The 25,681-nt window shown below is 42.1% G+C and overlaps 1 protein-coding gene across 1 annotated transcript in view; it reads left to right on the top strand.

The window, feature by feature from the left end:
• Positions 1-25,681, top strand: part of LOC120050632 (piezo-type mechanosensitive ion channel component 2) — a 129,646-nt gene that overhangs the window by 50,937 nt on the left and 53,028 nt on the right. Inside the window, exons 4-8 of the mRNA XM_038997218.1 lie at positions 72-238; positions 1,177-1,199; positions 16,073-16,135; positions 16,181-16,307; positions 16,717-16,930. Coding sequence (XP_038853146.1) covers positions 72-238; positions 1,177-1,199; positions 16,073-16,135; positions 16,181-16,307; positions 16,717-16,930 — 594 coding nt within the window. The remainder of the gene's footprint in view (positions 1-71; positions 239-1,176; positions 1,200-16,072; positions 16,136-16,180; positions 16,308-16,716; positions 16,931-25,681) is intronic.

Raw genomic sequence — 25,681 nt, 5'->3', positions numbered from 1 at the left:
CATTTATCCTCATCTCATCTATCCTGATTGGCTTACAATTTTTCCTTGTTTCTCTCTGTCCGTGTGTGCAGTGTCCGAGGTGCCGATGCAGGGAACGGGATCCGTGTGTTCATCCCAGACATCGGCATGTTCGTGGCGGGCCTGGTCACGTGGCTGCTGTGCCTGAGTCTGGAGGAGAAGCAGCAGGTGAAAGACACGTCGCAGCAGCACAACGCCAATTGCGAGCCAGATCAGGTGAGCTCATCATCTCTCTACAGACAAACGTTGGGCCCTGGTCTATTTGGATTTAGATGGGAACCCTAAACTCCCAACACCCTTATCAATGTCTGACGTAATACAGCGCAATAAAGGCCAGGAACTTACAGAAGAGTAATGACAAGACTAACAGAACCCGAAGAAACAAATACTTTAACTTTGTCTTGTAAAGATAAACTCACTCCAAATACTCTGCTGTCCTCCGTCTGTCCTGTTCCGATATTTTTGGGTAAAGTTGGGCTTACACTGAACTTATCTGGGGCTAGAGTAGAGAATTCCTGGGGCAGTTTGGTTACCACAACAGAAAGTTGTGCAATCAGTGAAAGTGTAAGCTCTTAACTCCTTAACATTACATGTTAATCCTCAGTAATCCAACCAAAGACTCCACCCTTCCTCATCTTGGGGATATGTTTGGTCATCAAAACACACACACACACACACACTGTCTCCAGTGCGCTGGTCTCTCAGAGCATGGAGAGCTGCAATCCGTCTTCCTATTTTATAGCAGGGGGGCTGTTGGCTGCTCACTTCCAGGTGCACTAAATTAGACCTTGCAGCTCCGGGAGAGCGTAATAAGTGAAGCACATTACTGTCTGGATGAATACCAAACAGCCATCATTTGTGTGCGTGTGTGTGTGTGTTTGTGCATGTGTGTGTGGGGGGGGGGGGGGGGTGATTTTTCCCAGGACTGTGATTCTCTCTCTTTCCCTAGTGAAGGGGGACTACTGCTGTGTTTGATCAGCCTCCCTGAGCGTATTGGAAAGCTTCTTTCCCTCTGGAGCCACTCTGTTGTTCTGGCAACACACACACACACTGGTGGAGCCTGTTCATCTGGCAGAACACCGGCCACAACACAGATGTAGGTCTAGATGAAATGCCTCGGAGACGAGATAGCTGTTGTACAAGTGAGAAGCGAAAGAGAGGGTGGGGATAGGTTAAGGTCAGTTGATGAGAAACACAGCAACTCTCTTGAAATGGGTCCCGGGTTGGGTCTCAGCAGCCAAAGAGATTGCATTCGGCAGCCAAACAGGAAATTGGGGGGCTTTGTCATATTCCTCAATGCGGATGTGAATTTGTCTTTGTTCATTATGTTTTGTGGGTGATGGAGGGGCCATTCCTACAATGGTTACCGTATAAAATGGGTCATTCCAACAATGGTTACCGTATAAAATGGGTCATTCCAACAATGGTTACCATATAAATGGGTCATTCCAACTATGGTTACCGTATAAATGGGTCATTCTAAATGTATATTGCTGTACAAGACTCTAGATATCTAGATTTAGTTGACCATGTGGTTTTTACTAAAGTTGAGTATCATCAGTCTAAAGGATTCTTTCGGGCAGTGGATAATTAAGGAGTGTTGCACCAGCTAAACATTGCATTGATATACCCAATTATTAATGCAGTAAAAATGAAAAGCATGTAATCTTATTGTAACCATTTTATGGCATTAAGTTCAGTACTTGGAACTGTTTGAACTTGATCGCTTGATTCAATTTAAGAGCCCCTTATTGTAAAAAATCTAGGTCTCCACCAAGCGGTTCTCCAAATTAAAGTTATGACAAACGCCTGATGTTCTTTTTCCCTCCCTCAGAATAAGAATGTTGTGTTTCTCTCGGCAGCCGTGAAGAAAAGGTCATATTTTTGTAGTCACTTCATTCAGCTGTTGGCTAGTTGGGGAACTGTGAACACATGTCCAATTTGGGCCCTTTGGTTCTTGTTGTAGCCTTGTTCTGCTGGCCAAGACCATAGCAGAGAGAGTGACGCCCATACAATGCATTCAGAAAGTATTCGCACCCCTTGACGTTTTCCACATTTTGTTGTGTTACAGCCTGAATTTAAAATGGATTGAATTTAAAAAAAATTGTCACTGGCCTATACACAGTACCTCATAATGTAAAAATTGAATGATTTTTTCAAAATTAATTACAAATTAATTAAAAATGAAAATCTGAAATGTTTTGAGCCAATAAGTATTTAACCCCTTTGTTATGTCAGGCCTAAATAAGTTCAGGAGTAAAAATGTGCTTAACAAGTCACATAATTCTCTGTAAGGTCCCTCAGTCGAGCAGTGAATTTCAAACACAGATTCAACCACAAAGACCATTGAGATTTTCCAATGCCTCACAAAGAAGGGCACCTGTTGGTAGATTTTAAAAATGTATAAAAAATAGCAGACATTGAATATCCCTTTGAGCATGGTGAAGTTATTAATTACACTTTGGATGGTGTATCAATACATCCAGTCATTACAAAGATACAGGCGTCCTCCAAACTCAGTTGACGGAGAGGAAGGAAACCACTCATGGATTTCATCATGATGCCAATGGTGGCTTTATAACATTTACAGAGTTTAATGGCTGTGATAGGAGAAAACTGAGGATGGATCAACAACATTGTAGTTACTCCGCAGTATTAACCTAATTGACAGAGTGAAAAGAAGGAAGCATGTACAGAATAAAAATATTACAAAATATGCATCCTGTTTGCAAAGAAAACACTAAAATAATTCTGCAAGAAATGTGGCAAAGCAATGAACTTTTGCCCTGAATACAAAGTGTTATGTTTGGGGCAAATCCAATACAAAACATTACTGACTACCACTCTCCATATTGTCAAGCATAGTGGTGGCTGCATCATGTTATGGGTATGCTTGTAATCATTAAGGACTGGGGAGTTTTTCAGGATAAAAATGGAATGGCGCTAAGCACAGGCAAAATCCTAGAGGAAAACCTGGTTCAGTCTGCTTTCCAACAGACACTGGGAGATGAATTCACCTTTCAGCAGGAAAATAACCTAAAACACAAGGACAAATCTACACTGGAGTTGCTTACCAAGAAGACAGCGACTGTTCCTGGGTTGCCGAGTTACTGTTTTGACTTAAATCTACTTGAAAATCTATGGCAAGACCTGAAAATGGTTGTCAAGCAATGATCACCAACCAGTTTGCTTGAATAGTGGGCAAATGTTGCACAATCCAGGTGTGGAAATCTCTTCGAGACTAACCAAGAAAGACTCAGTTGTAATCGTTGCCAAAGGTGCTTCTACAAAGTGATGTTAATACTTATGTAAATTAGATATCTGTATTTTATTTTCAATACATTTGCCAACATTTCTAAAAACATGTTTTCACTTTGTCATCTATTTAATCAATTTTTTATTCAGGCTGGAGCACAATAAAATGTGGAATAAGTCTAGGGGTATGAAAACTTTCTGAAGGCACCCCCTCTCCTGACCCCTGGTGACCCTCTGCGACCTTGGGCTTGTGTGACTCGGTTCTGCTCGTTGACTTTAACTCGAGTACCGTCTTCCACAATACCTCGATTGATCCATAGCTCCCTGGCACCTTCGCTTGGCCTTCGTTATGTGGCCCGTTCCCTGCAACTCTCTGTTTTTTCTGCCTTCATTTAACACACACCAGCGTGAGTCCTGTTCCAAGGTCGAGCTGTTTTCGGCCATGTGGCTCAGACCAGCTTTTGCAAAAAGTCTTGGAGTCCTGCTTATTTTTTTCCTTATTCTCTGATTTTGGCGTCTCCCCCTCTGTCTCATAGGCCAGTATTTGACCTGGCTGCTAACACTCTGCTTAGTTTTCTCCCCCTCTGTCTCATAGGCCAGTATTTGACCTGGCTGCTAACACTCTGCCTAGTTTTCTCCCAACGTTTTGGCATGTCATGTGTTTACTCTTGATGGTTTTCTCCTCCCTCCTTGAGCCACATCTTGTTTTGCAATCATTGTCGTATAGATGGCCTGCTTTGACACCAGCCTGATTTATGTGGTGCCAGGGTGAGTCCCAGTCATTACATGTATGGGATGCCTCTGAGACCGTGACACAGTGACAGGTGAGGCACCAGACTGATTGACTGTTGGCAGGACACAGGAAACACAACATTAATATCCACCGCCTAATGTCTTTTACTCTAAGTGGAGTGTGTGGTTCATGTTAGGTCTGACTCTGTCTGACTCTGAGACATAAAAGCATTACCTTTATTAAAAAGATGCTCGGCTCCCAATGTTGGGCTCCTGTCTCCATGGGCACAGCTCTCCGTCTCTCTCTCTCTCTCTCTCTCTCTCTCTCTCTCTCTCTCTCTCTCTCTCTCTCTCTCTCTCTCTTCTCTCTCTCTCTCTCGTTGGCTGTCCATCTGTAATTCAATTATTCACTTTGACTGAAGTCTGAGGTTCATTTTTCATGCCTATTAATAATTGTAGGGATGTGTTTGTGTAATCCCCACCACTACTCATTTTGACTTTCTCTGTGTGTTAATCACCAAGCTGTCTAAACGCCAACCGACTAAACCCCAACCTACAGGTGTCGGTTGACGATTGGATTTTGAATTGAATATTTTATTAGGTTTGTTCATATTCTCTCCTATGCCGATGGAATCGTGCGGCCCTAAACCGCAAGAACACATGCCTTCGGAAAGTATTCAGACCCCTTGACCTTTTCCACATTTTGTTACGTTACAGCCTTTTTCTAAAATTGATTAAATAATCTACACACAATACCCAATAATGACAAAGTAAAAACAGTTTTATTAAAAATAAAAAACAGAAATACCTTATTTACATTAGTATTCAGACTCTTTGCTATGACACTCAAAATTGAGCTCAGGTGCATCCTGTTTCCATTGATCATCCTTGAGATGTTTCTACAACTTGATTGGAGTCCACCTGTGGTAAATTGAATTGATTGGACATAATTTGGAAAGGCACACACCTGTCTATATACAGGTGTGCCAAACTTGTAGCGTCATACCCAAGAAGACTCGAGGCTGTAATCGCTACCAAAGGTGCTTCAACAAAGTACTGAGTAAAGGTTCTGAATACTTATGTAAATGTAATAGTCCATTTTTTTTTTTTTGAAATTAGCAAACATTTCTAAAATCCTGTTTTTGCTTTGTCATTATGAGGTATTGTGTGTCGATTGATTAAATGTTTTTTTTTCTTCTCCAATTTTAGAATAAGGCTGTAACCTACCCAAATGTGGAAAAAGTAAAGCGGTCTGAATACTTTACAAAAGGCACTGTAAACCTGCGAAAATCCTAATTCGTGCAACATTAGTCTTAGCTCAATATTTGTGTTGCCGCGGAATGTGCCGCTCACAGCGCACCAGCACTTCCTAATCTTTGTCTGTTTTGCTCCCATTAACAATACATTTGCATTCCAGTGCCAGGGGAAGGAGACACATCTGGTCGACATTAGCTGGTGTTGTGTTTTCGACAGCGGCAGTGCTACATTTCACATTAACATTTTAGTAATTTAGCAGACGCTCTTATCCAGAGCGACGTACAGTAGTGAGTGCATACATTTTATTTTGTGCTAGGGTTACCAGACTCCTCTCTTTCTTACCTCTCCCTCTTTTTCCTCTCTCTTCCTGTATGTCCTTTCCTCTCCTCCTCTCATGTTCTATTATCTCCTGTCCTCTTTCCATGCCTCTAGTCTTCTATAGTTTCCCCTTATCTCCTATTAACCTGTCTTCTCTTCCTCTCTTATCCACTCTGTATCATCTCTCACTCTGCTGCCATGTGCTTGGTGGATTGCATTTTCACCGCTCCTCATCTGGTGGCTCGTATCTTCACCGCTCCTCATCTGGTGGCTCGTATCTTCACCGCTCCTCATCTGGTGGCTCGTATCTTCACCGCTCCTCATCTGGTGGCTCGTATCTTCACCGCTCCTCATTTGGTGGCTCGTATCTTCACCGCTTCTCATTTGGTGGCTCGTATTCTCACCGCTCCTCATTTGGTGGCTCGTATCTCCACCGCTCCTCATCTGGTGGCTCGTATCTTCACCGCTCCTCATTTGGTGGCTCGTATCTCCACCGCTCCTCATCTGGTGGCTCGTATCTTCACCGCTTCTCATTTGGTGGCTCGTATTCTCACCGCTCCTCATCTGGTGGCTCGTATCTTCACCGCTCCTCATTTGGTGGCTCGTATTCTCACCGCTCCTCATTTGGTGGCTCGTATCTCCACCGCTCCTCATTTGGTGGCTCGTATCTTCACCGCTCCTCATTTGGTGGCTTGTATCTTCACCATTCCTCATCTGATGACTCGTATTCTCACTGCTCTTCATCTGGTGCCAGTGAAAGAATCTCAGTGCCAGGACAGAGCTCCTGCTCCAAACTCTCTCTCTCTCTCTCTCTCTCTCTCTCTTTCTCTCTTTCTCTCTTTCTCTCTTTCTCTCTTTCTCTCTCTTCTCTCTCTTCTCTCTCTTCTCTCTCTTCTCTCTCTACTCTCTCTTCTCTACTCTCTCTACTATCTCTCTCTACTCTCTCTACTCTCTCTACTCTCTCTCTCTACTCTCTCTACTCTCTCTCTACTCTCTCTACTCTCTCTACTCTCTCTCTCTACTCTCTCTCTCTACTCTCTCTCTCTACTCCCTCTCTCTACTCCCTCTCCCCTAATAAAAGCAGTGTGGGGACGTGTTCTCTCCAAGTGTACAGCGTGTTGTGGAGTGGTAATGAGTTGGTATGTGCCCCCTCCCACCCTCCCTTGGCAGGGTCCTTTACAGCTGTATGACTCAGGGGCTAATTAGAACCTCACCACCATACTGCCCCGCTGTACTCCTTTCTGCTCTGCTCTGATCACTGGCTGGCTCTCTCACAACTCCACAGCCTAGTCATCACACTTGCCAATGTACAGGCTCACTGTGATGCTATAGCTAGTCCATGGACCTGTGGGCTAGTCTGTAGGCTAGTCAATGGTAGTGAACTAGTTACAGATGTAGCTAGCTGATACTAGCTAGGAGCTACTGTAGGAAAGGGACAAGACAATGGTGGCCGCTACTGATGCCTACTGAAACCCACCACTCTGATCCTAGACTTCACCCTTACAGGGTGGCTCCACCTATAGTTCACTCTGCCTTAAATCTAGGGGCCCCTCTTAGTTTGATATCTTTAGGGTGTAAGGTTAATGAGTCGCTATGTTACTGATCCCATATACAGTGCATTTGGAAAGTATTCAGACCCTTTGACTTTTTCCACATTTGGTTACGTTATAGCCTTATTCAAATGTATTAAATAAAAAAACTGAAATATCACATTAACTTCTTATGGCTGAAGGGGCAGTATTGAGTAGCTTGGATGAAAGGTGCACAGAGGTGCCCAGAGTAAACGGCCTGCTCCTATGTCATAGTTGCTAATATATGCATATTATTATTAGTATTGGATAGAAAACACTCTGAAGTTTCTAAAACTGTTTGAATTATGTCTGTGAGTATAACAGAACTCATATGGCAGGCAAAAACCTGAGAGGTTCCACTTCCTGTTTGGATATTTTCTGGGGGTGCCAGATTTTCAACCAAGCTCTCATTGAAAATACAGAGAGATATGGATGGGTTTTCACTTCCTACGGCTTCCACTAGATGTCAACAGTCAATAGAACTTTGTCTGATGACTCTAATGTGAAGGGGGGCCGAAGGAGACAGGAATGAGTAATCACTTCCATGAGGTGCCCACGCATTGAACTGGCGCCTTCACGTGAGAGTGAGCTCCGTTCCATCGGTCAATTGAAGTCAATGTAATTCTCCGGTTGGAACGTTATTCAAGATGTATGTTAACAACATTCTAAAGATTGATTCAGTACATCGTTTGACATGTTTCTACTGACTGTAACGGAACTTTTGGACATTTCATCATGTTATAGTGGACGCGCTTTGAGACTTTGGTTAGGTCATTTGGTAAACAATTCGAAAGTAGCTAATTGGACATAAATAACGGACATTATCGAACAAATCAAGCATTTATTGTGGACCTGGGATTCCTAGGACTGCCTTCTGATGAAGTTCATCAAAGGTAAGGAAACATTTATCATGTATTTTCTGGTTTCTGTTGAGTCCAACATGGCGGCTAATTTGGCTATTGTTCTGAGCTCCGTCTCAGATTTTTGCAGTTTTTTAAAAATCTGACACAGCGGTTGCATTAAGGAGAGGTATATCTATAATTCCATGTGTATAACTTATCTACATTTATGAGGAGTATTTCTGTTGAAACGATGTGGCTATGCAAAATCACTTGATGTTTTTGCAACTAGTGAATCTAACGCGCCAATGTAAACTCAGATATTTTGTTATAAATATGAACTTTATCAAACAAAAACATGCATGTATTGTGTAACATGAAGTCCTATGAGTGTCATCTGATGAAGATAATCAAAGGTTAGTGATTAATTTGATCTCTATTTCTGGTTTTTGTGAAAGCTATCTTTCGCTGGAAAAATGGCTGTGCTTATTGTGGTTTTGTAGTGACCTAACATAATCGTTTGTAGTGCTTTCGCTGAAAATCCTACTTGAAATCGGGAAAAGGGAAAACCTCCAAGACTCTCCCTAGAGCTGGCCGCCCGGCCAAACTGAGCTATGGGGGAGAAGGGCCTTGGTGAGGGAGGTGACCAAGAACCCGATGATCACTCTGACAGAGCTCCAGAGTCCCTCTGTGGAGATGGGAGAACCTTCCAGAAGGACAACCATCTCTGCAGCACTCCACCAATCAGGCCTTTATGGTAGCGTGGCCAGATGGAAGCCACTCCTCAATAAAAGACACATGACAGCCCACTTGGAGTTTTCCAAAGGGGACCTCAAGGACTCTCAGACGATGAGAAACAAGATTCTCTAGTCTGATGAGGAAACCTGGCACCATCCCTACATTGAAGCATGGTGGTGGCAGCATCATGCTGTGGGGATGTTTTTCAGCGGCAGGGACTGGGAGACTAGTCAGGATCGAGGGAAAGATGAACGGAGGAAAGTACAGAATGATCCATGATGAAAACCTGCTCCAGAGCGCTTAGGACCTCCGACTGGGGCAAAGGTTCACCTTCCAACAGTACAACAACCCTAAGCACACAGCTAAGACTACACAGGAGTGGCTTCGGGACAAGTCTCTGAATGTTCTTGATAGGCCCAGCCAGAGCCCAGACTTGAACCCGATCGAACATCTCTGGAGAGACCAGAAAATAGCTGTGCAGCGACGCTCCCCATTCAACCTGACAGAGCTTGATGGATCTGCAGAGAACAATATGAGAAACTACCAAATATATGTGTGCCAAGCTTGTAGCATCATACCCAAGAAGACTTGAGACTGTAATCGCTGCCAAAGGTGCTTTTCACAAAGCACTGAATAAAGGGTCTGAATACTTATGTAAATGTGATATAAGTTTTTTATTTTTTATACATTTGCACACAAGAGTGTTTTTGCTTTGTCATTATGGGGTATTTTGTGTTGATTGATGAGGGGGAAAAATATTTCATCCATTTTAGGATAAGGCTGTAACATAACAAAATGTAGAAAAAGACAAGTGGTCTATATAATTTCTGAATGCACTGTATCATTATGATTACACCTTCAGTTTTGTTTGGGACTCATGAAAAAGCAGCCAGTTTGTACGAATAGTTCTCTATTCTACTGTATGTACGTCTTTCTGAGGTAGGGGTGTTTCTTTGACCATTGCTATATCAATATGGTTTCTTGCTAGGATATCAAGACACCTGGAACATTTGATAGGATTATTAAGGCCATTCAAATTCCAAGAGAGAATAGATAGCGTTTCCATTATAAAAACAAACAACAATGTAAAACGAATTATGTAATTGTAATCTTTAGTGTTAATAAGCCTATGGATGTAAGTCGCTCTGGATAAGAGCGTCTGCTAAATGACTTAAATGTAAATGTAAATGATGTAAAACAGGAAAACCGATTGCTAGCAGCTCTGTCTTACCATCTGAGCCAAGCAGGACCACCGGATGTTATTGTTCATAGGAGCCTTAGAAGCCTCAAGGTCTGATCTGGTTATTTGTGGCTTTCCCAATAGACTAATTTACAGGGCACTGGCCTAACAGCTGAATGGCTCCCAATGCCTTTGGTATGGTGTTTCCCTTGGGTTTTATATGTGTCATTTGTAAGGTACTAAACTGAGGCTTGTGGTTGGGGATATAGAATTGGATTCGGCCTTTGTGGCTTCACTCGACAGGCCTGCCCACTTCTTGCAATATCCCTTAAGTTTTTCACAAGCTTAAAGGCTTAGTGAAAGCAAATACCCTCGTTGTTTTGTGGCAAAAGTACAAGGCTTGATAGGAAAGTAATGTAGTACGATGATGCAGTAGTACGCAATAGTAGTCTGACAATATTTTTGGTCAGTTGAAAACAGAAGCTGACCAATGACCAACCAAGTATCCAACTAGTCATGATACTGTACAGTGAACCGGCAGTATGTACTACTCATAATACTGTACAGTGAACCGGCAGTATGTACTAGTCATGATACAGTACAGTGAACCAGCAGTATGACTAGTTATAAGACTGTACAGTGAACCGGCAGTATGTACTAGTCATGATACTGTACAGTGAACCGGCAGTATGTACTAGTCATAATACTGTACAGTGAACCGGCAGTATGTACTAGTCATGATACAGTACAGTGAACCAGCAGTATGACTAGTTATAAGACTGTACAGTGAACCGGCAGTATGTACTAGTCATGATACTGTACAGTGAACCAGCAGTATGACTAGTCATAATACTGTACAGTGAACCGGCAGTATGTACTTGTTATAATACTGTACAGTGAACCGGCAGTATGTACTAGTTATAAGACTGTACAGTGAACCAGCAGTATGACTAGTCATAATACTGTACAGTGAACCGGCAGTATGTACTTGTTATAATACTGTACAGTGAACCGGCAGTATGTACTAGTTATAAGACTGTACAGTGAACCTGGCAGTATGTACTAGTCATGATACTGTACAGTGAACCAGCAGTATGACTAGTCATAATACTGTACAGTGAACCGGCAGTATGTACTAGTTATAATACTGTACAGTGAACCGGCAGTATGTACTAGTTATAATACTGTACAGTGAACCGGCAGTATGTACTAGTTATAAGACTGTACAGTGAACCAGCAGTATGACTAGTCATAATACTGTACAGTGAACCGGCAGTATGTACTAGTTATAATACTGTACAGTGAACCGGCAGTATGTACTAGTTATAAGACTGTACAGTGAACCGGCAGTATGTACTAGTTATAAGACTGTACAGTGAACCAGCAGTATGACTAGTCATAATACTGTACAGTGAACCGGCAGTATGTACTTGTTATAATACTGTACAGTGAACCGGCAGTATGTACTAGTTATAAGACTGTACAGTGAACCTGGCAGTATGTACTAGTCATGATACTGTACAGTGAACCAGCAGTATGACTAGTCATAATACTGTACAGTGAACCGGCAGTATGTACTAGTTATAATACTGTACAGTGAACTGGTAGTATGTACTTGTTATAAGACTGTACAGTGAACCGGCAGTATGTACTAGTTATAAGACTGTACAGTGAACCGGCAGTATGTACTAGTTATAAGACTGTACAGTGAACCGGCAGTATGTACTAGTTATAAGACTGTACAGTGAACCGGCAGTATGTACTTGTTATAAGACTGTACAGTGAACCGGCAGTATGTACTAGTTATAAGACTGTACAGTGAACCGGCAGTATGTACTAGTTATAAGACTGTACAGTGAACCGGCAGTATGTACTAGTCATGATACTGTACAGTGAACCGGCAGTATGTACTAGTTATAAGACTGTACAGTGAACCGGCAGTATGTACTAGTTATAAGACTGTACAGTGAACCGGCAGTATGTACTAGTTATAAGACTGTACAGTGAACCGGCAGTATGACTAGTCATAATACTGTACAGTGAACCGGCAGTATGTACTAGTTATAAGACTGTACAGTGAACCGGCAGTATGTACTAGTTATAAGACTGTACAGTGAACCGGCAGTATGTACTAGTCATGATACTGTACAGTGAACCAGCAGTAGACCTACCAGGGGAGGTGCTGATGTCTAGACTGGCTACAATAAACCCCACTGACTCCAACCACCACCTCCATCTTAGTGTGGTAGTGATATGGTATGTTTCAGTAGGTGCGGCCTGTGGACAGACTGAGAGCCTGTTTGTGAGAGCCGGGAGGACGATGTGGAATCTGATCCCTCAGGAGGTTCATTAGGGAGCCGTTGGTTATTTCGCTGCCTCCTCTGTTGAGCATTGGGGTTTGAACTCCCAGCTGCAAGCTGCATTGGCGCGGCCACCCGACGGCCACATGGGAGCAGTTGCCGCGGTTAAATAAACCGGGCTTCATCAAACGGAACTTGTTTGATCAATTATGATATGCCACGGCCGATAGTGAGCAGATTACTGACTTTGGTATTTTCTCTCAGGCTCTAGCGAGAAAGACTTGTTTGTGTTACTCTGTGGAGATTTTGCGATAGGGCGGCGAGTGATCGCACAGAGCGCTCATTCATTGTGGTGGTATAATAAATATAGAGTAGGGGAAATATGTAGGCAGATTTCATTTTTTTACCATGTAGGCCCCTTTCAAATAAACAAGTGATTAGGCTGCACTAATGTTTTTTTATTTCAGTTCTGTAATTGCTGACTGCAGTGTAGATATTAAACCAGAGTGTGCTGTTGAAATGATCAACCTGGTTTAGATATGGTTTAACCATGGTCCAGGTTCAGGTTCCCACCACAGCAACAGTGACTGAACGATGGTCTCGAGTTCTCAGCCGAATCCCCAAAGATTCTTTCATCTCACACGTTGGACTATTATGTGTCTATATGAACCATGAGAGAATAATGTTTTTAGGAAATTATGCCAATTAATCTCAGATGACCACATGTACCCATATGACAACACTTTTTTCTGAAGAATAGTTTAGTTTTTTAGCAATAGTTAGCTTTTTCTGTGTTCAGAAATGGGAGCTTTTTATCTAATTAGTGATGTCTGTTTCTGAAGCAAAACTTTCTTAGTTTTTCCTTCAAATTGTATTTATTATGATAAATATCAAACATTGAACTATTCCAATCCAGGGCCCTTTGAATTTCCTTTTTTGTGGTAATTTTTGATTTTGCCAATCCAGAAATAACATGTCTATGCCCAGAAGCCTTTGTATTGCTTTTGTTTCCCTTCCGGACGAGCAGAATTGGATTTCCTCATAGTTATGACTTCTTTTTATTGTTTATTTGGAGTGATACATTGGACAGTGAACCTATGATTAATGCCTCTAGATGTAGGCATCAAAGCCTGCTGTATAAATGAAATGATTGTTATGACTTGAGTGCATATCATTCATATTTTGTTTGAACAATATCCACAATGTTACTTGATACATCTTTTGTGCAAAGTATGTAAAAGAACAGGTGCGTTCAATTTGAATCTCCATCACAGTTAAATTTTATACCACTGCTTTAGTTTTTTACGGTTGTGTAAAATATTGCTTCTTGTGACATAAATGGTATACTTTTGTCCATTGTCTGCTACCTTGTGGTCATTTTCAGTGTTGAAAAGGATCCTAAAACCTATGTATTTATATAAGTAGGTTAGGTATAATTACGGTGTAAATACATATTGTTACAAAGTTACAAACAGGTAGGCCTATAACAGTTGTAACTACTATGTAACTAACATGTATATTTTTAAACACTTTATCTAAAGTGTTTCTAAATGTCCTTGTTTCTAAATTGAATTAACTTCACTAGGGTAGGGGGCACTATTTTCACTTCCGGATGAAAAGCGTGCCCAAAGTAAACTGCCTGCTACTCAGGCCCAGACGCTAGGATATGCATATAATTGGTAGATTTGGATAGAAACACTCTAAAGTTTCCAAAACTGTTAAAATAATGTCTGTGAGTATAACAGAACTGATTTGGCAGGCGAAAACCTGAGAAAAATCCATCCAGGAAGTGGGATTTTTTTATGTTTGTAGTTTTCTATCGAATGCCATTAGTGTCCATTGACTTAGGACTCAAATTGCACTTCCTATGGCTCCCACTAGATGTCAACAGTCTTCAGAAATTGTTTCTGGCTTGTATTCTGAAAAATTAGGGAGTAAGACCACTCTGAATGAGTGGACCATTCAGTGTCCCAGAGCTTTTTCATGCGCACGACTGAGAGCACGCCTTTCTTGTTCACCTTTTATATTGACGACGTTATTGTCCGGTTGAAATATTTTTGATTATTATGACTAAAAACAACCTGTGGATGTATTATAAACATTGTTTGACATGTTTCTACGAACTTTACGGATACTATTTGGATTTTTCGTCTGCCTGTTTTGACTGCGTTTGAGCCTGTGGATTACTGAACAAAACGCGCGAACAAAACTGAGGCTTTTGGATATAAACATGGACTTTATCAAACAAAACAAACATTTATTGAATAAATGGGAGTCTTGTGAGTGCAACCATATAAAGATCATCAATGTTAAGCGATTAATTTTATCACTATTTCTGACTTGTGTAACTCCTCTACTTGGCTGGTTACTGTTTGTAATGATTTGTCTGCTGGGCGCTGTTCTCAGATAATCGCATGGTATGCTTTCGCCGTAAAGCCTTTTTGAAATCTGACACCGTGGTTGGATTAACAAGAAGTTAATCTTTAAACCGATGTATAACACTTGTATGTTTTATGAATTTTTATAATGACTATTTCTGATTTTGAATTTGGCGCTCTGCAATTTCACTGGATGTTGGCCAGGTGGGACGCTAGCATCCCACGTACCCTAGTGAGTTTTAACAACTGACATTTGAAGTACATATGATAAAAACATACGTTAACCGATGTTGAACATCTACCACAGTTCGGAGTCAGCTAGTCTGTCTGCTGCTTTTGAGGTGAAGCCCACATTCTGTCTCGTCTCCAGCGTCCCACACCTAATCTAATTTCTCTTAATGCTCATCCATCCTGTTATGTCCCAGTAGATTCATTTATGTTCCCCTAACCTCGTTAGGAGAGTCTTTCGCCTAACGCATGTCACTTTATAATCTAATGCACAGACAAACAGGCTAATAATTAGTCTTTATGTACATTTGAAATGCACCTGTTGACATATGTATTATTTATAAATGGGAGAAGGAGAGCAACATCTATAATATAGTACAGAAGATACCAGCAATGACGCAAGGTCAACATATATTGTTTTCCTGGGATTTATGTTATGAATACACAAAACAATCTCTTAAGCTTTTTCCCTTTGTTACCTTCACCATATGGCCTGCTATGAACCAATGTTATTTTCTGACATTATTAAATGCAATGAGACGTACACTATAGCTCATGGCTAATGTAAACCAGAATGCTAGCTAACCATTTACAATCCATATTCCTTTTTCCTGGTTTGCATGACAGCAGTCTTAAATAGCCAACAGTATAATTGCTATTTAAATCAAAACACGCACTGGCTGATGTTTAATGAAAAGTGCAGGTTTGCTGAATTGGAGGCAGTCGTTAGACTTGTTTAGTCGTTTGATGCCTTAAAAAGAGACAGCTAGTTAAAATGGCTGGAGTACGGTCCTGCTGTATGTCACTGTCAAACAGACCTGTAATCTCTCCTCTAACCCTTCTCATTAATCATTACAATGGGACGTAACTCCTCGGACCCTCCAAAAAATACCTCTATCAGCAGCTTCACTGCAACATGGTTCTGCATCAAATGCTTGACAGGGTTTTTAGCTCAGCTCTGTTGTCTCTACACAGAAACACTCAAAGTATCAGACATATTGGCAACACAATGACTTCATCCAATACAATGTCTTCACAGTCTATTGGATTGATTTCTCTCAACAAAGCAGAGCTACTCAGCAAAGCCGTTTCTACTCAATGGAGCAAGGTGTGCAGGTTATTAATTTCTGCGTTGATACTCATTCTATTCATCTTCTTTCCCCAGGAAAAGAAGGAAGACGAGGAGGAGGAGAAAAGGGAGGCGGTGGAGGAGAAAAGGGAGGAGGTGGAGGAGAAAAGGGAGGAGGTGTGGTTGGAGGAGGACGACCTGGTGTTCGAGGAGGAATTTGAACACGGGGATGGAGAGATGACCGGGGACGAGGTGGAGGAGACAGGAGAGGGGGAAGAAGAGGAAGGTGAAGAAGAGGAGGAGAGCACTAAGATGATAATCCTTCGTCAGATAGCGGCGGTGGCGTCCAAAGTCAAGGAGATCATTGGGAATCTTATTACCACTGCAGGGAAAGTAGTGGTCACCATATTACTGGGCCTTACAGGTAAGTGACCTCACTCAAACGAATGACTGACAATCCCAAACGTATCAACAGAGCAGTGCAGTTACTCAATTTCTAATTTGCTTGAATTGACTTGAATGAATCATTGATTGAACTTAATGACATTTTACCTGGAAACATTCAGTATTCAATATAAAAAATTGCATGAGACAATACACACATTAATGGTTAGGATGAACCTTGTTTCCCAAAGCCTTACTGAATGTAAAACTTCCTTACCTAGAATGGTACCATATTTTTCATTCTCTGGTGTGAAACGTAAAAATCTGAGATGCGATCGGACAACAACGTAAAGTCAATACTAGGAAATACAATGCAAACTGCTCCATCCAGTCTCACTGGTGATGTTCTATCAGCCACTATGTCCTCCTCTGCTTCTGTGCTGTTCCAGGCATCATGCTGCCCTCCCTGACCTCTGCGGTGTACTTCTTCACCTTCCTGGGCCTGTGTACCTGGTGGTCCTTCTGTCGGACCTTCCACCCGCTCATTTTCAGCTGTCTGTGTGTCCTCATGGCCATCTTCAGTGCTGGACACCTGGTGGTTCTCTACCTCTACCAGTTCCAGCTCTTCCAGGAGCTCATCCCACCCGGGGATAGCTACGCCAGGTGAGAAAGTGTGCTGTGGGTGTGTGTGCATGTGTGTTTTTTCAGGGGAGGTGTGGCTCAGTTGGTAGAGCGTGGCACTTGCAATGCCAAGGCTGTGGGTTCAATTCCCATGGGGGACCAATGTGAAAAAGTATGTCAAATGTATGTACTCACTACTGTAATTAAACATGAAGAGAGTGTCTACTAAAATGTCATGTGAAATGTTTTCATGTAGTTTAAATACATCACCTTTCGTTGAAATCTAAAGGCAACCCACATACATCATTCAAAAAAGCGACACATCTGTATACATGATCATTTTGAATCGCAGCAAATCAGGATAACATCTTCGTGTGTAATCACTTAGCTGTATAGGAATACAGGAACACTGAGGCTCTGACTGTGACCAATAAGATTACCCCTCAAAAAATTGTCTAGGGGATAAAAATACATCAAAATAAAATCAAGAAATCCAAGTCTCAAAGACAGAGCCAATTGCATGTGTCAGAGTCGGTGTCAAGTGTCCGTCCGCTGGTTTTGGTCGTATCCGTCGTCACAGCGGGTAAGTTACAATCCGACCGTGAAAGCAATGGTATTTCTTGTGGAAGAGATTACTTGTGTCAAGTTGAAAGGGTGAAGAATTATCTCTCCCTTCCTCTCTCTCTCTCTCGCTCTCTCTTTTCTCTCCCCCTATCTTTCTTTCTCTTTATCAAAACAAAAGAAAGGGAGAGGAATTCCTATGAAAAGCAGCACTGGGAGTTGTCAGTGGAAGGTGCACCTTTAAGATTAAAGGGCCCTCTGATAAAACATGTGCATCGTCTGCCTCTTCGCTTCAGACAACACACAACAATGTGTTTGACATCTGCTGGAGGCTGTAGATCATGGTGTATTTCATCTGGCCCCGGCATCAGACACTCAGGCCCGCTCCACCTGCCAACAACTTTACGGAGGATTTTTGAACGGGAATAGCAGTTGGGATGTTGTCATGCCATGGGAATTTTATGTTTTGTGTTTAAAGGAGTGGAGTTGAGCTTGGTATTGACCCAAGACGTTATGTAACGTATTTGGATGTATTTGGGCTTAACTTATAGAGAAGTAAATTAAGGTTGTCAAGGAATGATATAACATACTCAGTGGTATCTCTTGTTGTTTTTTATCTTTAAAGAGGCCATTGCCCCTGGGTCGGGGTGCTCCTGAGCCAAAAGGTATTCCCTAAAATGAAAATGAAAATGTGCTTAACAAGTCACATAACAAGTTGCATGGACTCACTATATGTGCAATAACAGTGTTTAACATACATTTTTAATGACTACCTCATCTCTGTACCACACATTAAATTATGTAAGGTCCCTCAGTTGAACACTGAATTTCAAACACATATTCAACCACAAAGACCAGGGAGGTTTTCCAATGCCTCGCAAAGAAGGGCACCTATTGGTATTTGGATTAAAAAATAAAAAAAACATTAAATATCCCTTTGTGCATGGTGAAGTTATTAATTACGCTTCGGATGGTGTCCTGAATACAACGTGTTATGTGAGGCAAATCCAATACAACAAATTACTGAATACCACTCTCCATATTTTCAAGCATAGTGGTGGATGCATCATGTTATGGGTATGCTTGTAATCATTAAGGACTGGGGAGATTTTCAGGATAAAAATGAACTAAATGCAGCTTAGCACAGGCAAAATCCTAGAGGAAACCTGGTTCAGTCTGCTTTCCACCAGACATTGGGAAATTAATTCACTTTTCAGCAGGACAATAACCTAAAACACAAGGCCAAATCTACACTGGAATTGCTTACCAAGAAGACAGGGACTGTTCCTGAGTAGCCAAGTTAGTTTTAAATATGCGTGAAAATATATGGCAAAACCTGAAAAATCATCATCTAGCAATGATCAACAACCAATTTTCCAGTGTTTTAAGAGTTACAGTTTTGACTTAAAATCTATGGCAAGACCAGAAAATGGTTGTCTAACAATGATCAACAACCAATTTGACAGAGCTTTTTTAAGAATAATGTGCAAATGTTGCACAATCCAGGTATGGAAAGCTCTTAGAGACTTACCCAGAAAGACTCACAGGTGTAATCACTGCCAAAGGTGATTCTAACATGTTTTGACTTAGGGGGTTGAATACTTATGTACAGTTGAAGTCAGAAGTTTACATACACCTTAGCCAAATATATATAAACTCAGTTTTTCACAATTCCTGACATTTAATCCTAGTTAAAATTCCCTGTCTTAGGTCAGTTAGGATCACCACTTTATTTTAAGAATGTGACATGTCAGAAGAATGATTTATTTCAGCTTTTATTTCTTTCATCACATTCCCAGTGGGTCAGAAGTTTAAATACACTCAATTAGTATTTGGTAGCATTGCCTTTACATTGTTTAACTTGGGTCAAACATTTCGGGTAGCCTTCCACAAGCTTCCCACAATAAGTTGGGTAAATGTTGGCCCATTCCTCCTGACAGAGCTGGTGTAACTGAGTCAGGTTTGTAGACCTCCTTACTCGCACACGCTTTTTCAGTTCTGCCCACACATTTTCTAGGGGATTGAGGTCAGGGCTTTGTGATGGCCACTCCAATACCATGACTTTGTTGTCCTTAAGCCATTTTGCCATAACTTTGGAAGTATGCTTGGGGTCATTGTCCATTTGGAAGACCCATTTGCGACCAAGCTTTAACTTCCTGACTGATGTCTTGAGATGTTGCTTCAATATATCCTCATAATTTTCCTCCCTCATGATGCCATCTATTTTGTGAAGTGCACCAGTCCCTCCTGCAGCAAAGCACCCCCACAACATGATGCTGCCACCCCCGTGCTTCACGGTTGGGATGGTGTTCTTTCCGCTTGCAAGCATCCCCTTTTTCCTCCAAACATAACGATGGTCATTATGGCCAAAGAGTTCTATTTTTGTTTCATCAGACCAGAGGACATTTCTCGAAAAAGTACGATCTTTGTCCCCATGTGCAGTTGCAAACCGTAGTCTGGCTTTTTTATGGTGGTTTTGGAGCAGTGGCTTCTTCCTTGCTGAGCGGACTTTCAGGTTATGTCGATATAGGACTTGTTTTACTGTGGATATAGATACTTTTGTACCTGTTTCCTCCAGCATCTTCACAAGGTCCTTTGCTGTTGTTCTGGGATCGATTTGCACTTCGCACCAATTTGCACCAAAGTACGTTCATCTCTAGGAGACAGAACGCATCTCCTTCCTGAGCGGTATGACGGCTGCGTGGTCCCATGGTGTTTATACTTGCGTACTATTGTTTGTACAGATGAACGTGGTACCTTCAGGCGTTTGGAAATTGCTCCCAAGGATGAACCAGACTTGTGGAGGTCTACAATTTTTCTTCTGAGGTCTTGGCTGATTTCTTTTGATTTTCCCATGATGTCAAGCAAAGAGGCACTGGGTTTGAAGGTAGGCCTTGAAATACCACCACAGGTACACCTCCAATTGACTCAAATGATGTCAATTAGCCTATCAGAACCTTCTAAAGCCATGACATAATTTTCTGGAATTCTCCAAGCTGTTTAAAGGCACAGTCAACTTAGTGTATGTAAACTTCTGACCCACTGGAATTGTAATACAATGAATTATAAGTGAAATAATCTGTCTGTAAACAGTTGTTGGAAAAATTACTTGTGTCACAAAGTAGATGCACAAAGTAGATGTCCTAACCGACTTGCCAAAACTATAGTTTGTTAACAAGAAATTTGTGGAGTGGTTGAAAAACGAGTTTTAATGACTCCAACCTAAGTGTATGTAAACTTCCGACTTCATCTGTAATCAAGATATATTAGTGTTTTGTTTTTCATATATTGTTTTACAAATGTTGGAATTTTTCTTCCACTTTAACATCACAGAGTATTTTGTGTAGATCGTTTTCAAAAAATGACAATTAAATCCATTTTAATCCCACTTTTGTAACACAATAAAATATGGAAAAGTCAAGGGGTGTGAATGCTTTCTGACGGGACTGTGTATTATATGTGTATTTGAACCATACAGGCAACACTTAAGTGCCTTGTTCAGGGGCAGAACGACAGACTTTTACCTTGTCAGCTTGGGATTTGATCTTGCAAACTTTCAGTTATTAGTTCAACACTCTAACCACTAGGCTACCTGCTGACTCCTACTCCACAAAGTAGTCTGTACATAAGTTTAGGTGCTAATTATTTACTTCAAATGTTAGCTTAACCCACTGTTCCTAGGCTGTCATTGAAAATAAGAGTTTGTTCTTAACTGACTTGCCTAGTTAAATAAAAGAATTGTCAGAAGGTGACTCTGAGTTGCAAAGACAAGTCACAAGGAATGAGGTCTGTGTTGTATGTAGACTATTTTTATGCTGCCTCTATCCTATCACAGGAACCATCATAAACATTTTACACAAATGGGATCTCCATTTAATGGGAGGGAAAGAAGTGTCACAATGATAAAGAAACAAGATATCAGACCAAAACCTCCAATTAAAACTCTCAAAGTATTTTCGTGATCTACCTTGTCTCTATGGGCATAGTATTTTGTATTTCAGATCATAGGTTTTCATTTCTTATGTGACATTTCCCGATGGAGGAAAGTGTAATAGAAATGAGAGATTAACGACCAGTCGAATCGTTTAGAATTTTACAACCAAGAGATTATTCTCAAAGGTACGGATCATATACTTGATTGCGTCATTCTGTAGCCCGGCTCTAAAGTTTGTGCTGGCAGCATTCTTAGGTTATGTTCTGAAATCTGAAAAGTTATTGTACGATGACAGGGGCGCAACTTTCACTGGGTACGGGGGGGACATGCCCCCCCCCCCACATTCTGAAATTGCATTTCCCCCCCCCCAGGTTTATCATTGGAATGTGATTTTTTTTTTTTAACAAGGCAATGGTGTGCTTTAGGACCATGCGGATGCCTACGAGCAGTCGGGTAGGCTGTTTGGAGGGTTTACCCCCCAAAAAAGTTATAGTAATAATAATAATCCCCCACTTTTAAAACCAAAGTTGAGCCCCTGTACGATGATGTGCAACCACTGAGCATCGGGAGACTACCGTAGGGTACATTTTTAGATTGTGACGGGTTTAATGTTTTATTGTATTTCAACTAGATCTTAGTTAAGGCTAACATCGGTATCCCACAAATCACTGTACTCTGCTCATTTCCCCACACAATCTATCCCCTTATTTAGGCCCTGCAGTTCCATAAACTCAGAATACCTCTACCCTAGATAAGCACACACACTTCAACCCCCCCTCCCCCAATACACACACACACACACACACACACACACACAGTTTGTGACCCATACTGTACACACACACACAATCCCACCCACTCTGTGACCCAGGGCATCTAGACAAGTAGTGCCCCTTCCCCACACACACACACTGCACTCACACACTCTGACCTGGTACATTCCCCAAGCCACCCACTCCCATTTCAACCTAGGTCAAGGGCATCTAGACAAGTAGTCCCCCCCACACACACACACACTCCCCCAGCCACCCTGTGACCCAGTCGGGTGCATCTGGCCCCTCCATCCACCCAGCCCCTATCAGGGCCCAGAGAGAACCAGACCAGGGAGAGGTGGCACCGGCCGGCCCAGCTCCGGCTCCCCTCCGCTCCACCGACCCAGGTGGTTCTCATTACGCCAGCCCATTCTTGGCCCGCTCAGAAATTACACAGCTGGTTTCAGGGAACTCGACACGAATTGAGGGAGAGAGAGAGAGAGAGAGAGAGAGAGAGAGAGAGAGAGAGAGAGAGAGAGAGAGAGAGAGAGAGAGAGAGAGAGAGAGAGAGAGAGAGAGAGAGAGAGAGAGAGAGAGAGAGAGAGAGAGAGAGAGAGAGAGAGAGAGAGAGAGAGAGAGAGAGAGAGAGAGAGAGAGAGAGAGAGAGAGAGAGAGAGAGAGAGAGAGAGAGAGAGAGAGAGAGAGAGAGAGAGAGAGAGAGAGAGAGAGAGAGAGAGAGAGAGAGAGAGAGAGAGGCCCCTAAGTAAAGTAGATGCAATTTATCTAAATTAGGCCGTGATCAGACTCTTTTTAGATGGAGAACGCTGTAACAATGCTTGAACTACACCAACAGGCAGTCCTGGGGAGGGATGGTCAATATAGTGTTTCTGTTGCTTGGTGCCGGTAACATTGTTTCAGAAAGGCCTTAGTGAAGGATACAGGACTAATTGCTGAAAGCGCTTGTTCACCCTGAAGTGTGCCCCCCAACTAGTTGGCCAAATCTGTAACTGACGACAGAACACAAACACCTTACAAACCAGTTGTCAGAGAACTGCTTGTGTGTGTCTGTGTGCGTTCATGTGGTGGGGAGTGGTCCAAAGGCTGTTCTGTATTTGGAGTTTGCTGTAACGCTGTATATTATTGTTCTTTATACAACGGGTGGGTCTAATCCTGAATGCTGATTGGTTGAAACCGCATTCCAGCCGGTGTCTATTCCACAAGTTACCACCGGCTAAATCTATGATGTTAAAATGCCTATTTACTCTGTTCCATCTGACAGCGCAATGGACTGTCTCATCAGCTCAGCCAGGGAATTTATAAGCTTAATCTCTGCTATACTGTACAAAGCATCTAGCATCGGAGAGACAGACAGCAAGGTTTATACAAATCTCCTCTGTTGAAAAATAAATGTTTTTCTAAAAGAAACGTGAGATACAGAACAAAAAGACTGAACGACTGGGTCACGTCCATAGATACAGAACAAAAAGACTGAACGACTGGGTCGCGTCTATGGCAACCGAACAAATAGAACGACCAGCCGGCTTGGGTAGCAACCCTAACCCTAGATTTGTGTCGGGACTATATCTTGTGGAAGGATGAAATAATATGAATACATTTATCAAAATAACTTTTTTAATAAAAATATGTAAATCATCATTTAAATATGTTGGTAACCCGTCGTATAAAAGTGATAATGACCTGGAAGCCGGTGTTTGGAGGATATATCGGCACGGTTTGCCGGCCCGAGACTTCTCGGGCATTATCAATTAATGCGGAGACTGCTGACTGCTGGGTAACGAGGCGTGTGCGTGTGTGTGCGTGTGTGTGTGTGTGTGTGTGTGTGTGTGTGTGTGTGTGTGTGTGTGTGAGGGGTATTCTGTGACATAACAGTACAAATAAACACAATGCGATCGACCTTCAAGACCGTCTTGCTTTAATGTGTCGAACGTTAGCACCCCATTCGCTCTCTCAAAATCACCAGGAACGACATTACATTTCATGCAAACTCCTAAAAAAGCATTTTGAAACAATACAGTATTATGTGAAAGACTTAAGACACAGAACACCCCAATGCTGTGAGTTTATATTTGTACTGAAACATATTTCTCCTTGGAAGTACAGTGAAAGAAGAAGCAAAGGGATGAGAAATAAATGAGTGGGGTTGGGATCGTTCTCTATACGACTACACTCATTTCTTTAATGAAACCCATTATTCTACCACTTGATCAGACCATTTTGCTGAATTGGGGTTGGTCTATGAGACAACGGCCCAGGAATTAGTCTGTGAGACAAAGGCCCAGGAGTTAGTCTGTGCGACAAAGGCCCAGGAGTTAGTCTGTGCGACAAAGGCCCAGGAGTTAGTCTGTGAGACAAAGGCCCAGGAGTTAGTCTGTGAGACAAAGGCCCAGGAGTTAGTCTGTGAGACAAAGGCCCAGGAGTAAGTCTGTGAGACAAAGGCCCAGGAGTTAGTCTGTGCGACAAAGGCCCAGGAGTTAGTCTGTGCGACAAAGGCCCAGGAGTTAGTCTGTGAGACAAAGGCTCAGGAGTAAGTCTGTGAGACTAAGGCCCAAAATGTTCCCCAAATTGGTACGCTGCCCACCACTAATAGTTACAGTACTGGGCTGATTCTGTGCAGCGTTGTCTTGCCAATGGGCGAAAACAAAGAACCCTCTGACAATCAAATAGTCACAATCACTACCGGCTTTGTAATTTGACATTTGCGGGTGAGGATACCGTTTTGGTTACTACCCGAGCTCTAACCGAAATATGTGTGCTTTTCAATTTAGACCCAAACTGCAGAATAAAAACTACTTGAAAGTAGCCCATAAAATGCCAAATGGGTTTTTTGCTATAAGTGTTTATCACAGCGTCAGCGCAAGAATGGGTGTATCAATGACTCAGGCGTCTGTGTGTGTTCTTGTTGTGTATCCAATCGGAGTCGTTTGCATGTAGTAGTGCTTATGACTCGACAAATTACATATTTGATCTCCTGCAATCCCTGTTGTAGATTAGTTCTTATTTCTGAACCACGTTCGCTGTCTATCTTCCTTGTGAAACCATGACAATCCATGGCTGATTAGAATGACCCATACAGTGCCCTGTGGCATTTGATTCCTCGTTTCCTATCTCCTCATCGCCTCTCCTCTGACCTCCTCCAATGTGTTTTGAGAAGGAGGCGAGGAGAGAGGACATGAGGGATCAAATAAATACTATTGACATTCACCCTATGCCACTTGATTGAAGACACACCAGTAGTCAGTGGTTAGCATTCCCCAGCTGTGGCAGCAGTGCTTGGGCATGAAAGCATCTGGTTCGGAGGCTGGCTATGCCAAGGAGGCAGAGGATATAACACATTTATTCCTTTGGCCAGTTGAAAAGAGCCACGCACCTAAACCCATCGTGTTACTAAGTGTGTTCTAGGTTCTATTTCTTATTAATAAAAGCTGCAGTTTTAGAATGTTTGTGCACCTCAAGGCTCATAGGCCGACCTACTCCTAACAGGACATGACGGCCGTGATCCCAAAGACAACTATTCTGGTCGATTAT

The sequence above is a fragment of the Salvelinus namaycush genome, chromosome 7 (assembly GCF_016432855.1).
Source record: "Salvelinus namaycush isolate Seneca chromosome 7, SaNama_1.0, whole genome shotgun sequence".
NCBI classification, from domain to species: Eukaryota; Metazoa; Chordata; class Actinopteri; order Salmoniformes; family Salmonidae; genus Salvelinus; species Salvelinus namaycush.
This window is presented reverse-complemented; position numbering and strand designations above follow the sequence as displayed.